Consider the following 17597-nt stretch of genomic DNA (forward strand, 5'->3'; position numbering starts at 1 on the left):
CAGTGACAAATCACAGAGACCATCACAATAGTACACAATGAATGAAAGCCATTCATTGTGTACAAATGTCATGTGATCACTGTGATGGTCACAGCAATCACATGGTACTGGGCTGGCCTGGTACAATGATTTGTCATCTGGTGGACACAGCAGGTGACATATCAAGATACAGCAGAGCCACTAGACTTGGAGGACTTCATATGATGTCCACCCAGGATGGGAGAGATCCCGCTCAGCTGTCATTCTGCTATAGGCCTGGTGGGAAGCAGTTCATTACAGGGGACACTGTACAGGATCTATATGTAGTCTGGGGGTCCCTGTGGAAGTCCATGTGTGGACATTCCTACCTATGATAAATGACAGGCTAAACCCACCTGGAGACTTTTCTCCACACCTGGAGTGTGCTGAGTTCTTGGAGAACGTCTACACAGTGTTTCCAGATTGGCTTTATCACCCCAACGAGCTCGCTCCAGTTCATGGATGTCATCATTATGTTTGGAGGATCTCACCAGTCAGGAGCCTTTCCTGTCATCCTACATGTTCCCTTCTGAGGATTGTTCTATCCTTCCAAACAAATGTATGAAATCATGGATGAGTCCTCCTTCTATGTGATCTAGAAGATCTTCAATCACAATGTCTTTATGGATGAAGTGGATGGCCCAGTTTATATATTATTTATTGCTTTACAGCTTTATTCCCTCCAGGATTCATTCTTTATTTATAGAACCATTCAAGGAAGTGTTCTTACTGTGAGAGATCTCCACCACCATTCCTCTGTGACCATTACATCCTTGTCATTTATGTCTAACATCTTCATTATCAGTGGATTGATAGATATTCTTATACTTTAGGATATATATTTGCATTTTCTTCAACAAAAAGATACATTTCGGAGGTATCTGTTTCATTGGGTTTACCTTTGTTTTTAACTTGTGTTCTGTGTCTTTAAGACTTTTCTTTATGTAATGAAATATCTTTGTTAAACAGTTGGCTGCAAAAGATCTAGATTTATTTTTCTTACTTTTTAAAATAATTGTTGATCTTCTGTGGTAGCCCTCAAAGGTAGATATTATACAGGAATGGCTATTATGAGACATTTTGAGGGCTGCAGTTCCTCTGAACTCCACAAGGTGGTGATCTCATTTAAACTCAGACAGGAAGTTTCTATGGAATACACACAGGAAGTGATGTCAGGTATAGACAGGAAGGGATCTGAACAAAGACAGGTAGTTCCTTGTGGCACAAAGAAGAGGAGACGTTGCTGGAAGTGGCAGCAGAGGAGGTAATAAGATGTTATTTCCTATTTACACCCAGTAACCCCCCATCATGTCTATCCTCTTCCTCTATAGTCATGTCTGTCCTCTTCCTCCATAGTTATCTCCGTCCTCTTCCTCCATAGTTATCTCCGTCCTCTTCCTCCATAGTCATGTCTGTCCTCTTCCTCCATAGTCACGTCTGTCCTCTTCCTCCATAGTCACGTCTGTCCTCTTCCTCCATAGTCACGTCTGTCCTCTGCCTCCATAGTCACGTCCGTCCTCTTCCTCCATAGTCACGTCCGTCCTCTTCCTCCATAGTCACGTCCCTCCTCTTCCTCCATAGTCACGTTTGTCCTCTTCCTCCATAGTCACTGTGATGTCTTTTATCTCCAGCAGATGATGATACACACATATATAATGTGGGAACCCAGATGAACCCCTTCAGGGGCAGAACATTCCCCCACTTCCAGGGCCGGAACATTCTCCTCATTGTGGAGATAAATTCTAGTAATATGGTCCTCTAAACAAACAGCACTGACAATAAATAGACAAGACAAGGACCATCCTGACCATACATGGCCTACAAAGGGCAATGATGACACTACACAGGCAGCCAATGGGCAATCATTACACTATGCAGCCAACACAATGATGGAGTGCCGGGGTCAGGAGTATGGAGCATAGAGCCCCTTACATTGCTGGGAAGGAGGAAGGAAACATTCCAAATGAATAAAGAGTAATCACCACTGAAGTGCTATGTTCCCTCTTTTATACATTGTGGAGGGTCTGGTTTGAATATGTCCAAATAAAGGTGATTTTTTTTTTTTCGGATGTGCAGCCAAACAGATTTTTCTTCTCTACCCGGAACAAAACATTCCCCAGCCTGCTATGAAAATTATGTTTATTCATTGGTGTCAGAGGGAGGAAAACAAATGAAGGGTCTGAGGGATGAAGGAGAGCTGAGAGGACTCTCAGGAGGTACTAAGGATGAGAGACTTTGGGACCCCTGAGGGTGTAGAGTAGATGGTGAAATCTGGGTTGATAGGGTTGGCAGGTAGCATGTCTCTGAGGGAAGAGAAGGTTGTAGGACTCAGGGGGACTCTGAGGTAGGGAGGGGGGCTCTTGGTCTCTGGTTGTCCTCCCACCTACACTTACTTTCCAGACCTCCTTACAGAACTCCAGCCAGGAAAGGAAATAAACCTTCACCTTCTTATCATCTAACCGGTCAAATAACATTTTCCAAGATACCAAGCGGAATGAAGAAGGGAAGTCTTTCCCCCCTTGGTGGGCACTTGTTCTTAGAGGAGGTCTGTTGGTGTATTATCAACTAAAAGGTAGTCAGGGGTCAGTGCTGAACATCTTCAGGAGACACTCCAATACCTTCCCATGACACAGGCTCTGGCAGTGCCCGGTGCTGGAATTCAGAGCCCCAGGAACCCACCACCACTCTGTACAATGTCCTGGATACTACAGTATACTTGCCAATGATGAAAACAAGACCCTACCCCCTGCCATCATCCTACCCATACTGGGCTACCATTGGAGGAAGGAGAGCAGACCCCTCCCTCACAGCTCTCTACTCCACCAGCACCATCATCCTGTCCTATCCAATCCCTTCTCATACTGCAGAGAGTGAAAGTGACATCACTCCTAGAAAGCTGCCAGAGATTGGAGTCTTGCAGCCGGAGTTCTGGCAATTATCCTGATTAGCCGGCAACACCCGCTAATAGTCAGCAAGTTCCCCTTCCTGGATATCATGATGAGCCGACATTGACCTCACAGCACTGCCTCAGAGCAAACAAGTCATAGGAAGGATCAGATTTATCATTCCTTGTCTGCAGATCTAAAACTCATCAAAACCAGTTCAGAGACCAAACAAACCCAACAGAGAAAAGGGGATTTTTGATCCTGCAGGTCAAGAGGGTCCCGGGACCTCCAAAATGTAGCAAATACTAAACAGTCCCAAATAAACATCTTCCCATGGGGGAGTAGTTCTTCAATGTCCAGCAACCCTCCTATTCCCCCCTCACATCCACATCCTATTATTGTGTGACCAATACCATCCAAATCATTCTTACTTTCATTTCCCAAAGTTATCCATCTACAAGGAGACCTGTATAGGTCACATGATGGCACCAATGAGGATGGAGGAGGACCGGAGTCACATGACTGAGAAGATACTAAACCTCACCCTGGAGATCATCTACCTGCTGACCGGAGAGGTGAGGAGGATTCTGGGAGGTCACATGACATCACTCTTATCTCTATTAATAAAACAGACCTGACCGGAGAGGTGAGGAGGATTCTGGGAGGTCACATGACTTCACTCTTATCTCTATTAATAAAACACAGACCTGACCGGAGAGGTGAGGAGGATTCTGGGAGGTCACATGACTTCACTCTTATCTCTATTAATAAAACACAGACCTGACCGGAGAGGTGAGGAGGATTCTGGGAGGTCACATGACTTCACTCTTATCTCTATTAATAAAACACAGACCTGACCGGAGAGGTGAGGAGGATTCTGGGAGGTCACATGACATCACTCATCTCTATTAATAAAACACAGACCTGACCGGAGAGGTGAGGAGGATTCTGGGAGGTCACATGACATCACTCTCATCTCTATTAATAAAACACAGATCTGACCGGAGAGGTGAGGAGGATTCTGGGAGGTCACATGACATCGCTCTCATCTCTATTAATAAAACACCGACCTGACCGGAGAGGTGAGGAGGATTCTGGGAGGTCACATGACATCACTCATCTCTATTAATAAAACACAGATCTGACCGGAGAGGTGAGGAGGATTCTGGGAGGTCACATGACTTCACTCTCATCTCTATTAATAAAACACAGACCTGACCGGAGAGGTGAGGAGGATTCTGGGAGGTCACATGACTTCACTCTTATCTCTATTAATAAAACACAGACCTGACCGGAGAGGTGAGGAGGATTCTGGGAGGTCACATGACTTCACTCTTATCTCTATTAATAAAACACAGACCTGACCGGAGAGGTGAGGAGGATTCTGGGAGGTCACATGACATCGCTCTTATCTCTATTAATAAAACACAGACCTGACCGGAGAGGTGAGGAGGATTCTGGGAGGTCACATGACATCGCTCTTATCTCTATTAATAAAACACCGACCTGACCGGAGAGGTGAGGAGGATTTTGGGAGGTCACATGACATCGCTCTCATCTCTATTAATAAAACACAGATCTGACCGGAGAGGTGAGGAGGATTCTGGGAGGTCACATGACATCGCTCTTATCTCTATTAATAAAACACCGACCTGACCGGAGAGGTGAGGAGGATTCTGGGATTCTAACATGATGTTCCTATTGGTTCCTCAATACAGAGATTTCCTCTTCTGAAGTCAGGTGATCATATGACCATCACAGTGCCTCCATTTGACTCCATAAACCCTGAGAGACACAACATGGAGAAGATTCTAGAAGTCACCAAGAAGATGATGGAGCTGCTGACAGGAGAGGTGAGCGGTGCCGGGAATTCTGGGACATTCTCCAGTAACAGACAAGGGATGTGTCTGGATGGTGACTGTATCATTGTGTGTGTCAGGTTCCTATAAGGTGTCAGGGTGTCGCTGTCTATTTCTCCATGGAGGAGTGGGAGTATTTAGAAGGACACAAGGACCTCTACAAGGACGTCATGATGGACAATCAGCAGACTTTGGGTTTTGTGAAGATTGTAAGGAAGGAATTTCCCCGGAATGAGACGATATTGAAGCTCACCCTGGAGATCCTCAGCCTGCTGACTGGAGAGGTGAGTGTAATGAAGGGGTTAAATCTGACTGGGCTGTACACTGGGAGGGATTCAGAGTCACTTGAAGTCTTCTGATGTTCTGTAATCAATAACGACATCCACACAAGTACTATGAATACATAAAGTGTCCGGACTCTATGAGATTTGGTTATAGCACAAGATGGCGGCATTGGTTATAGAAGAGAACAATCTCAGCTTTAGTCCAATCAGAGAGACCCATGATTACCAGCATGCCACGCCCACTGACCACTAAATCCATGGGTGACATTTCCTGGTGGGTCAGTGAGCCTTACTAGTAAACCATTAGTGACTCTATTATATGACTTCTAGAAGAAGCTATAAATCTGACCCCATTGTCATCATATCATTGGATGGAGATGTCTGTCCTTTGCTGACTCGGCACATTGTGGCCAATCCCTGGAGAATAAATCTAGAGCTGATCATAGAAGTGAGGGATTATGGGAGAGCAGGGCACTGCCCAGGGGCCCCTTGATAATCTTGCATTACATGATACCAATTTTCCAGGATAGTCAAGCTTTTTACCAAGCTGTCCCAGGATGGCCGTGTCCCGGGCAGTGTCCTGGAATCTGGGCTGCGGGTACAGCAGCAGCCTGTCACTGGGCTCCATCTATAATCAGAATGACATCTCCTCCCTCTACTTTCTTCTGCTTTGCAGGAGTTAAGGAACCCTGAGACGGAGCATCTTACTGCTGCTGGTGCTTGTGTGGGCGGGACATGTACAGCTCTGATCCCAATGGCCCTCCCCTCCTATTTATCCCATGTGTTCAGAGCAGTACATATCCCGCCCACACAAGCAGCAGCAGTAGTAAGATGCTCCACCTCTTCCTTAACCCCTACAAAGTACTGGAACTGTGGGAGGAAGGTACAGGTGGGGAGATGTTATTTTGATTGTAAATTTAAAGCAGAACTGAAATCAAACCATTAATTTTCTTTGTTTCCTGTTTGTAAGACCGATGGCTGCTCCGCCTCCTTTACTTCCAGCCACTGGTCTTGGCACATCCCTTCTGTAGTTCTTTCTGCAGGAAGCAGAGATGTCATTCAGCCCCACTTTCAGTGGTGGGCGGACCGAGACTCTCAGACACATTCAACACATACAGGTCTAGTGTACCCGCCCACATTCACCTGTAATTGATGGGAACTGTAGTTTCCTTTTACTACAGAGAGAGAGGAGAGGATATGATGTCATCCCGGCTGTTACACCTCCTCCTTGGCACAGCAGATGATGTTATCTTTTGGGTTACAGAGATTAGGTCATAAAAATTCAGTTAGACTTTTCTCCACAATGGGAAGGATGTTCAACATTTTATGGACTGTTTAGTGTTTTCTGTAGGGGGGTGTACTATTGGGGGGTTTATTGCCTATCCCAGAGTTCTTTAACCCAGTGACAGGCTGTCAGAACAGGCAAGATCTGTGACAGCAGCTTCCCTGTGTTGCTGTGCTTGAGACCATCTCTTCTATATTATACATTACTGCACCTTGTAATGTACCTTGTAACCCCTCTGTACTGTACTCAGCCCTCCATCCCTCCTGTACTGTGCCCTCCTGCTCCCCCATACTGTGACCTCCTGCCCCCCCTGTACTGTGACCTCCTGCCCCCCCTGTACTGTGACCTCCTGCCCCCCCATACTGTGACCTCCTGCCCCCCCTGTACTGTGACTTCCTGCCCCCCCTGTACTGTGACTTCCTGCCCCCCCCTGTACTGTGACCTCCTGCCCCCCCTGTACTGTGACCTCCTGCCCCCCCTGTACTGTTCCCTCCTGATCCCCCTGTATTGTGCCCTCCTGTCCCCCATGTACTGTGCCCTCCTGCCCCTTTGTACTGTGCCCTGCTTATCCCCCTGTACTGTTCCCTCCTTCCCCCCTGTACTGTGCCCTCCTGCCCCCCCCCCCCCCCCGTACTGGGCCTTTCTGCACCCCTCCCTGTACTGTGCCCTCTTGCCCCCCTGTACTGTGCCCTCCTGCCCCCACTTGTACTGTGCCCTCCTGCCCCCACTTGTACTGTGCCCTCTTTCCCCCCTTTGTACTGTGCCCTCCTGCCCCCCTGTACTGTGCATTACTGCCCTTCCCTGTACTGTACCCTCCTGGCCCCCCATACTGTGCACTACTGCCCCCCCTTGTACTTTACTGTGCCCTCCAGTCCCCCCCCATACTGTGTACTCCTGCTCCCTGTACTGTGCCCTCCTGCCCCCATAATGGGCCCTCCTTCCCCACCTTGTACTGTACTGTGCCCTCCTGCCCCCCATAATGTGCCCTCCTTCCCCACCTTGTACTGTACTGTGCCCTCCAGCCAGCGGGTACTGAGCCCTCCTGCCCTCTGTACCATGCCCTCCTGTCCCCCCAGTACTGTACTATGCACTCCAGCACCCCTGTCCTATGCACTCTTGCTCCCACATACTGTGCCCTACTGCACCCTTTACTGTGCCCTCCATCCCCCTATAATTTGCACTCCTCCCCCATATCCTGCACTCCTGCCCAACTTATACTTTTACCTCCTGTATTATGTTCCCCTGCCCCCCTCTGTACTATGCCCTTCTTCCACCTATACTGTGCATTGCTGTCTCCCATACCCTGCACTCCTGCCCCACCTATACTGTGCTCTCCTGGCCCTCCTGTATTATGTTTTCCTGCCCCCTGTACTGTGCCCTCCATCCCCCTGTACTGTGCCCTCCTGCCCCCCCTGTACTGTGCCCTCCTGCCCCCCCTGTACTGTGCCCTCCTGCCCCCCCTGTACTGTGCCCTCCTGCCCCCCCATACTGTGCCCTCCTGCCCCCACTCATACTGTGCCCTCCTGCCCCCCCGTACTGTGCCCTCCTGCTGCCCCTTGTACTGTGCCCTCCTGTCCCCCCTGTACTGTGCCCTCCTGCCCCCCCATACTGTGCCCTCCTGCCCCCACTCATACTGTGCCCTCCTGCCCCCCCATACTGTGCCCTCCTGCCCCCACTCATACTGTGCCCTCCTGCCCCCCTCCCTGTACTGTGCCCTCCTGCCCCCCCTGTACTGTGCCCTCCTGCCCCCTCCCGTACTGTGCCCTCCTGCCCCCCCATACTGTGCCCTCCTGCCCCCCTTCCTGTACTGTGCCCTCCTGCCCCCCTTCCTGTACTGTGCCCTCCTGCCCCCCTTCCTGTACTGTGCCCTCCTGCCCCCTCCCGTACTGTGCCCTCCTGCCCCCTCCCGTACTGTGCCCTCCTGCACCCTCCCGTACTGTGCCCTCCTGCCCCCTCCCATACTGTGCCCTCCTGCCCCCTCCCTGTACTGTGCCCTCCTGCACCCTCCCGTACTGTGCCCTCCTGCCCCCTCCCATACTGTGCCCTCCTGCCCCCCTCCCTGTACTGTGCCCTCCTGCCCCCTCCCGTACTGTGCCCTCCTGCCCCCTCCCGTACTGTGCCCTCCTGCACCCTCCCGTACTGTGCCCTCCTGCACCCTCCCGTACTGTGCCCTCCTGCACCCTCCTGTTCTGTGTCCTCCATCCCCTCTTCCTGTACTGTGCCCTCCTGCCCCCTCCCTGTACTGTGGCCTCCTGCCCCCCCCCCTGTACTGTGGCCTCCTGCCCCCCCATACTGTGCCCTCCTGCACCCTCCCATACTGTGCCCTCCTGCACCCTCCCATACTGTGCCCTCCTGCCCCCCTTGTACTGTGCCCTCCTGCCCCCCTTGTACTGTGCCCTCCTGCACCCTCTTGTACTGTGCCCTCCTGCACCCTCTTGTACTGTGCCCTCCTGCACCCTCTCGTACTTTGCCCTCCTGCACCCTCCCGTACTGCGCCCTCCATCCCCCCTTCCATACTGTGCCCTCCTGCACCCTCCCGTACTGTGCCCTCTTTCCCCCCTTCTTTTCTCTGCCCTCCTGCCCCCCTCTCTGTACTGTGCCCTCCTGCCCTTCTCCCTGTACTCTGCCCTCCTGCCCCCCTCTCTGTACTGTGCCCTCCTGCCCCCCTCCCTGTACTCTGCCCTCCTGCCCCCCTCCCTGTACTGTGCCCTCCTGCCACCCTCCCTGTACTGTGCCCTCCTGCCCCCCTCCCTGTACTGTGCCCTCCTGCTCTCCCTGTACTGTGCCCTCCTGCCCCCCTCCCTGTACTGTGCCCTCCTGCCCCCCTCCCTGTACTCTGCCCTCCTGCCCCCCTCCCTGTACTGTGCCCTCCTGCCACCCTCCCTGTACTGTGCCCTCCTGCCCCCCTCCCTGTACTGTGCCCTCCTGCTCTCCCTGTACTGTGCCCTCCTGCCCCCCTCCCTGTACTGTGCCCTCCTGCCCCCCTCCCTGTTCTGTGCCCTCCTGCACCCGCCCGTACTATGCCCTGTGTTGAGTAGTCTTTGGTTTATTGTATGTTTTCTTATTTAAAATTGATTACGTTGAAAGTCCTAATAAATATATTTCATTCTATCAACTAATATACTATAATTTTTGAGAGTATGTGCTGAAATTTGGGCAGGCTGGTAGGGGCCCCAGAGAATGACTTTGTTCAGGGGCCCATGATGTTACATTCCTGTGGGAGAGTGAGATCTCTCTTTGTATCACACAGAACTGTACAGGAGTCATGAAGAAATCCACCGACAATGACACCAGAAGGAGATCTCATCGTATGACCACAAGATCCTCGAGAATCCAGAATCCCATCACCATCCCCCCACCTCCATCCCTGATCCCTACAAGACAGAAGATTCTAGAAGTCACCAAGAAGATGATGGAGCTGTTGACAGGAGAGGTGAGCGGTGCCGGGAATTCTGGGACATTCTCCAGTAACAGACAAGGGATGTGTCTGGATGGTGACTGTATCATTGTGTGTGTCAGGTTCCTATAAGGTGTCAGGGTGTCACTGTCTATTTCTCCATGGAGGAGTGGGAGTATTTAGAAGGACACAAGGATCTCTACAAGGACGTCATGATGGACAATCAGCCGCCCCTCACATCACCGGGTAAGAGGAGACTTTATTGTAAAGGAGAGAGCAGTACGGAGGATCCACCTAGATCCCCCATCATCTGATAAACACATAGAAACAATGGATTTAGTCTCAGGAGATGGGAGGCGGCGGTGTGGGACCTCTGCAGCTTGTCTCATGTGGACATCTAGGCCACCACTGAGTGCTGAATACCAATATTATGAGTCCTGACCATTTCATTGTATAATTTATATTGTACATTACATACTCCTGACCCCTGCACTATATACTCCATGTTGTACATTACATCCTCCTGACCCCTGCACTATATACGCTATGTTGTACATTACATACTCCTGACCCCTGCACTATATACTCCATGTTGTACATTCCATACTCCTGACCCCTGCACTATATACTCTATGTTGTACATTACATACTCCTGACCCCTGCACTATATACTCCATGTTGTACATTACATACTCCTGACCCCTGCACTATATATTCTGTGTTGTACATTACATACTCCTGACCCCTGCACTATATACTGTATGTTGTACATTACATACTCCTGACCCCTGCACTATATACTGTATGTTGTACATTACATACTCCTGACCCCTGCACTATATACTCTGTGTTGTACATTACATCCCCCTGACCCCTGCACTATATACTCCATGTTGTACATTACATACTCCTGACCCCTGCACTATATACTCTATGTTGTACATTACATACTCCTGACCCCTGCACTATATACTCTATGTTGTACATTACATACTCCTGACCCCTGCACTATATACTCTATGTTGTACATTACATACTCCTGACCCCTGCACTATATACTCTATGTTGTACATTACATACTCCTGACCCCTGCAGTATATACTCTATGTTGTACATTACATACTCCTGACCCCTGCACTATATACTCCATGTTGTACATTACATACTCCTGACCCCTGCACTATATATTCTGTGTTGTACATTACATACTCCTGACTTCTGCTCTCCCCCTCCCCCCACTGCTATATATACACATAATATGGATTCTCTTTTGTTCCCCCCATTTCCTCCCAGCTGGACATTTTATATCGGATGATGTGATTGGCGCACAGACTTTTACATGGGGATAATAATGTGATAACATCCTCCAACTTTGGACCCTTAAACAGAAAGTGATAATGAGGGAGGAGTCAATACCCCAATGTTGGTGGTTATAAGGATCAGTCCAGTCTTCATCTTGGTTGTTCTCCCCCCCATCCTCACTCTCTGACCTCTGGTGGGACTCAGCCAGTCCTGGTTTGGGGGAACCAATCAGCTCCTGTCTAGTAATCCTCTTTGTCTTTGTATTTTAGTCCATGGCCGGGAGATGAGGAAAACCTCCGAGGATTGTCTCACTTTGTCTCCAGACTGGAAAGTAGAAGATGAGGACATCACACAGTATAGTCCAGGAGAAAACCCGGCTCCCTCCAATGTCCATCCGGCACCACCCAGTGTAGATGGACCATCGGATTCCTCGTATCCTGAGGAACCTCAGACTGTGCGGGACCGGGCCGGCCTTCCAACAGGGAAGAGCTTCTCCTGTACTGAGTGCGGGAAGAGGTTCCATTCTAAATCCAAACTTAATGTGCATAAAAGAACACACACAGGGGAGAAGCCGTATTCCTGTCATGAGTGCAGGAAATGTTTCCATTCCAAATCACTTCTTAATGTTCATAAAAAATCCCATATGCAGGAAAAGCCACATTCCTGTCCTGAGTGCGGGAAGTGTTTCAGTTTTAAATATAATCTTAATGTGCACAAAAGATCTCACACGGGAGAGAAGCCATTTTCCTGCCCTCAGTGCAAAAAATGTTTTTCACAAAAATCCTATCTACAAATACATCATAGAACATATCACATGGGCGAGAAGAAATATTCCTGTCCTGAGTGCGGGAAATGTTGTTTACAGAAATCACATCTTATTACACATCTAAGGCTTCACACAGGAGAAAAAACGTACTCCTGTTTTGAGTGCGGGAAATGTTTTTCAAACAAGTCCTTTTATCACAGACATCAGAGACTACACACAGGGGAGAAGCCATATTCCTGTCCTGAGTGCGGGAAATGTTTTTCAGATAAGTCAGGTCTTTGCAGACATCAGAAATCTCACACGGGGAAGAAGCCGTATTCCTGTTCTGAGTGCGAAAAATGTTTTTCACAGAAGTACAATCTTTCCACACATCAGAGATGTCACACGGGGGAGAAGCCATACTCCTGTCCTAAATGCGGGAAATGTTTTTCAAGTAAGTCCCATCTTCACACACATCAGAGATCTCACAGCGGGGAGAAGCCACTTTCCTGTTCTGAGTGTGGAAAATGTTTTTCAAGTAAGTCCCATCTTCACACACATCAGAGATCTCACACGGGGGAGAAGCCGTATTCCTGTCCTGAGTGCGGGAAATGTTTTTCGCAGAAGTCCCATCTTTCCAAACATCAGAGATCTCATGCGAGGGAGAAGCCACTTTCCTGTCCTGAGTGAGGGAAATGTTCCTCACTGAAGTCCTGTCTTCCTGTACATCAGGGGTTCCACACAACCCTGGAGGTGTATTAGTGCCTTGAGTGCGGGAAATGTTTTTCACAGAACTCCCATCTTTACAGACATCAGAGATCTCACATGGAGGAGAAGCCACTTTCCTGTCCTGAGTGAGGGAAATGTTCTTCACTGAAGTCCTGTCTTCCTGTACATCAGGGGTCCCACACAGCCCTGGAGGTGTATTAGTGCCTTGAGTGCGGGAAATGTCTTCTAGATGAATGTTGCTGGACATCCCAGCTCTCATGTGGGGAAGAAGCACACCCTGATATACACCTCAGATATACTCCATGGCTGATCTTCATCATGGAAGAAACAGTCCATAAGGAGATCAGAGGTCCCCAAAGACATGGATGAAGTGTGGGACCAGGTTGGCCATTGATAGCAGGAGAATAAAAATGGGGTCCTGATCTGTCATTGGCTGCACACAGTTTGTGGCGGGAGATTTCACAAACACTTGGAGGTGTGATTTGTAAACAACAATATTGGACAGATGTGATCAGTGCTGGCCCAGCTGTGATGAATATTGGTGGTATTGTATTCATCCAGTGATGACATTAAGGCCCTGATTTACTAATGTGTCTAGGTGCATTTCCGTGGGCTAACAATCCAGGAATCGGTCTAAAAAAGCAGACTTGGTAAAAGGCATGTCTAACACTCTGACCAATCACTGCAGAGACGTTCACATTGAAATTTGCTTTGTCAAATATCAGGACTTCACTTTAAACAATATCTGACATTTCCAAAAAAATGTTTAAATGGGTAAAAAGTAGTTTTTTAAAGCAAGTCATGACAGTGAAGAACTAGACGCTTTTCCAACGTCTATGTCCGATATAAATGCGCATGTGCAGAACACGTTAGACGTCCTCTCTGGGCGCTTTCTTTTTAGCCACTGCTCAATAGTAAATCTCTGTATGGAGTCCTCTGACAGCCGGCATTCGGTCGTGTCTCCTGTGTGTGACAACCATCACCATTTGTAGCCAGGCAGATCTTTATGTATTCTAGTTTGCATCACCATTTGTAGCCCTTCCCTCCTCCTACCACTCCATCCCCCACAGCCACTTCCTCCTGTACCTCTACCCCCTCCCTCCTAGATTGTAAGCTCGAAAGAGTAGGGCCCTCTTACCCCTCGTGTGCTGTTTGTTGTTACTGTAATGTTTCATGTATTGTCCCCCCTCTATTGTACAGCGCTGAGCAAACCCTTTGGCGCTATATAAACTCGATAAATAAATAATTTGATTTCCTTAGTTCTATTTATTCTGATTTTGTTTGTTATCCTTTATAATTATTTCTGTAATGATTTTACATATTTTGAAGGTCTAGATAATATATATTATTGATAGCTGAATCTAAAAATAAAGGTCAGTAATAAAAGAAAAATGGTGTGGGGTCCCCCCTCCCATCCACACCAAGCCCTTTGGGTCTGGTATGGAATTAGAGGGGAAGCCCCACACCAAAATGTAAAAAAAAAATGGCATGGGATCTCTCCCAAAATCCCTACCAGACCCTTATCTGAGCATGCAGCCCGGCAGGTCAGGAAAGAAGGAGGAATGAGCGAGTGCCCCCCTGTACCATACCTGGCCACATGCCCTCAACATGGGGGGGGGTGCTTTGGGGCAGGGGGGCCTCCCAAAGAACCTTGTCCCCATGTTGATGGGGACAAGGGCCTCTTCCTCACAACTGTGGGGGCTTATTAGAATCTGGAAACGCCCTTTATAAAGGGGGCCCCCAAATCCCGCCCCCCAGTTGAATGAGTATGGGGTACATGGTACCCCTACACATTGACATAAAAACAAAAAATGTAGTGTGAAAAAAGACAGAAGTCTGTCTCTGACAAGTCCTTTATTTAAAACACTAAAAGAATGTCCCCCACAGTGGATCCAACGTCAATCATGATGCCCGCCATCACCACCGCTGCTGCCGCTACCTGAAAAAATCATTTAAAAACAGGCTCTGCTCCCACCGATGGCTTCCAGCCATCTGCTTCTGAGGTGGCTTGACAGTTTTTAAATATATAAGGGGCGGGGCCACCAGGACATCATTAGCAGCATAATAAAATACACCCTGAAAGCCTGGAGGTGCTTATTGGATTTTGGAGTCCTGTGTGTAGCTAGACTGCCAAAACATCTCTCACATGTGGTGCCCCCATACTCGGGAGAAGTAGCAGAATGTATTTTGGGGTGTAATTCCACATATACCCATGGCATGTGTGAGCAGTAAATCATTACAATGGCAACTATGTTTAAAAAAGAAAACTTTTTTTGCCATTTTTAAAAACTTGTGACAAAAAAATAAAATCTTCCATGGACTCAACAGAATATTCCTTTTGGTTTCTACTTTCCAAAAAGGGGTCATTTGGGGTGTTTGTACTATTTTGGTATTGTAGCACCTCAAGAAATGTGATGAGTAGTCAGAAAGTAAAAGCTGTGTAAATTTCAGTATCTATCCCATAGTTTGTAGACACTACAACACTCACACACAGCAATCAATATACACTTACTGGGATTTTTTCTTACCGGAGACATGGAGCAGAATACAAGATAGACATATCTAACATAGAAGTTAGAAAATATTTTTTTTTGTAATGTTGGTCTTTTTTCATTTATATGGAACACACCCAGTGCTGATCAAATACCACTAAAATAAAGCTTTATTTGTGTGAAGAAGGATATAAATATTGTTTGGGTAAAGCGTTGCATGACCGAGCAATTACCAGGTGAAATAGTGCAGTGCTGAATAGTAAAAATGGCCTGGTCATGAATGGGGGAAACCTTCCACAGTTGATTGGATCCAGAGAACAGAACAATCTATAGCTGACCATACACTGTTAGTTCTTTTGTTCAGATTTCTCCTTCCACACAAACAATGTGAATGGAGGAATCCCTCCCACTGGGAATACACTGATTGGTGGCTGCAGATGCTGATGGACAAATGTTTTCCATCATATCCCTGAGACAGAAACAGCCAACTTTTGTTGATGGAGAACAGCCACACATGGAGCAGAATGTATTATTATTATACAGGATTTATATAGAGCCAACAGTTTGCTCATCACTTTACATACAATATGAGGGCAGACAGGACAATTCCAATACAATTCATTACAGGAGGAATCAGGGGGCCGGCTGGTTAGAGCTTACAATCTAAAATGGAGGGTCAACTGATACAAAAGGTAATAGTTTGGGGGGATGGGCTGATGGAGAAAATAAAAGTACAGATATTAGGTGGGGGCAGGATAGGCTTCTCTGAAGAGAAGGTGTCACGGTATGGGAGCGTGCCAATTATTAATCCCCTTATTAGTGCCTTGTATCACATGCCCTCAGTGTCCTGCTCTGTATTACAATTGTTCCCTGTGTCACTAGGCCAAATGGCCAAATCAAATTACTCTGGGCCCCCTCCCTCCTGGCCAGCTGGCTGGGAGCTCTCTGCACACCTTCCAACCTGCTTTTCATCTATGCAGACATCATCCCTGGCCCCATGATGTCCCTGTCACCAGCCTGATTCTCCCTGGGGTCTAGTGTTCCCTTCCCCCTCCCGGTTGCCAAGGCGACCGGGGAGCGTCCTGCAGCAGTTTAAGAGGTGGATGCTGGGAGCTCCTATTCATTCTGGTGTGGAGTCTGCAAGGGATCTCAAGCTTCGGCGAGACCCTTGTGAATAGACTCTGCAAGCCTACCCTAGCTTCACGGAGACCCCACAGGAGGGAAGAGACAACCAGAGAAAGCTTGCCTACGATTGCGAGAGACCCCACAGAAGGGGGAGAGACTACCACAGCCTGCCTGCTTTTTGCCAGAGGCCCCACAGAAGGGGGAGAGACTAACACAGCCCATCTGCCAGAGCCAGAGGCCACCCGCCTGATCCGGACTCCACAGGTACCTGCGTTCTGCTTCTACCCCTGGGAGACCAGGCACCCTGTTGGATCCGTGAGTACCTGCTTCCCCCCTGTGTTACCTGAACTGTTGTGGTGGTGACTCCTCGCACCCCTCTACTGTGTCGGACTACCCCTGTTACAGGGACACCCCCTTGGCTCTCCTAGTGGACTATAAGTGGGTGGGGCCCCCTCGTTACCCTTTAGTGGCAAATCCACCCTCTCTGCCACCCAGCGTATTAAAGGACTGCCGTCTGTTTGTCTCAATAAAGCTTTGTGCGTCTGCCATCCACTCTGTGTGTTCTTTCCTGCCTTTCCTCCGTCACAGAAGGGTTCTCAGGGATCATCTAAAAGTGGACAGAGTAGGAGATAGACAGATTGGGGTAGGGAGTTCCATAGTATGGGAGAGCCTTGGGAAAAGTCCTGGAGATGAGCATGGGAGGAGGTGACAAAGAAGCTAGAGAGTAGGAGGTCTTGGGAGGAACAAAGAGAACAATTTGGTTGGTATTTTGAGACTGGGTTAGTGATGTAGGTGGGGGCTAAGCTGTGGATGGCTTTGTAAGTTAGTATTTTGAATTGAATTTGTTGGGTGAGTGGCAGCCAATGAAGGGATTAGCAGAGAGGAGTTGGGTTGGTTCCTGGTCAATCAGCCACATTCAATCAGTGTATGGTCATCATAACCCGAATGGTGTGTATGAGTAGCGGGATGATGAATAACATCCTCCCAGGAGGAGAGACCATTCCCAATCATCCTACAAGACTTCATTCAATGTCAATCTGCAGCTTCTACAGCCGGCAATGGGGAGGGGATCGAAGTACGGACTGAACTTTTCCTGTTCTGTTCTTTGTCCAAATGGCGGACTATTTGCTGATATATAGTAGCTGTATGTCTACCACTTCTAGACAGAACACCTTCCTTCCTGTCATTGGTGGTAAGAAACCAGCGGATGGCTACCAGTGATGTCACCCGGCCCCAGTCAGGAGTCCCCAGCCATGTAAGTAAAGGGGCGGAGATAGCATGACATCACTAACCAAAAAGAGTCACATGCTCATATTTGGATAATGACATCACCCTGGAGACCGCGCCCCTCTTTTACATTTAGCGTATAGGGACCAGAAGTCGTCATTCATGGTAAGTGCAATAATGGATCATATGTATTCTCTGGAGTTGTCATCATGATTGATGATGATCTGCATTGCTGGACAACATGGCTGA

General features: G+C 48.4%; 1 protein-coding gene across 1 annotated transcript; it reads left to right on the forward strand.

Moving 5' to 3' along the window:
* Positions 1–1189: 1189 nt before the first annotated feature.
* LOC149445457 (uncharacterized) lies at positions 1190–10678 on the forward strand. Its single transcript, XM_089653792.1, has 6 exons — positions 1190–1282; positions 3350–3478; positions 4622–4756; positions 4843–5046; positions 9582–9764; positions 9851–10678. The coding sequence occupies exons 2-6, from the start codon at positions 3383–3385 to the stop codon at positions 10040–10042; spliced, it is 810 nt and encodes a 269-aa protein (XP_089509918.1). The 5' UTR covers positions 1190–1282; positions 3350–3382; the 3' UTR covers positions 10043–10678.
* The last annotated feature ends 6919 nt before the right edge of the window (positions 10679–17597 follow it).

The sequence above is a fragment of the Staurois parvus genome, unplaced genomic scaffold, assembly GCF_062004578.1.
Source record: "Staurois parvus isolate SC_StPar_1 unplaced genomic scaffold, SC_StPar_1.0 ptg000720l, whole genome shotgun sequence".
Classification (NCBI taxonomy): Eukaryota; Metazoa; Chordata; class Amphibia; order Anura; family Ranidae; genus Staurois; species Staurois parvus.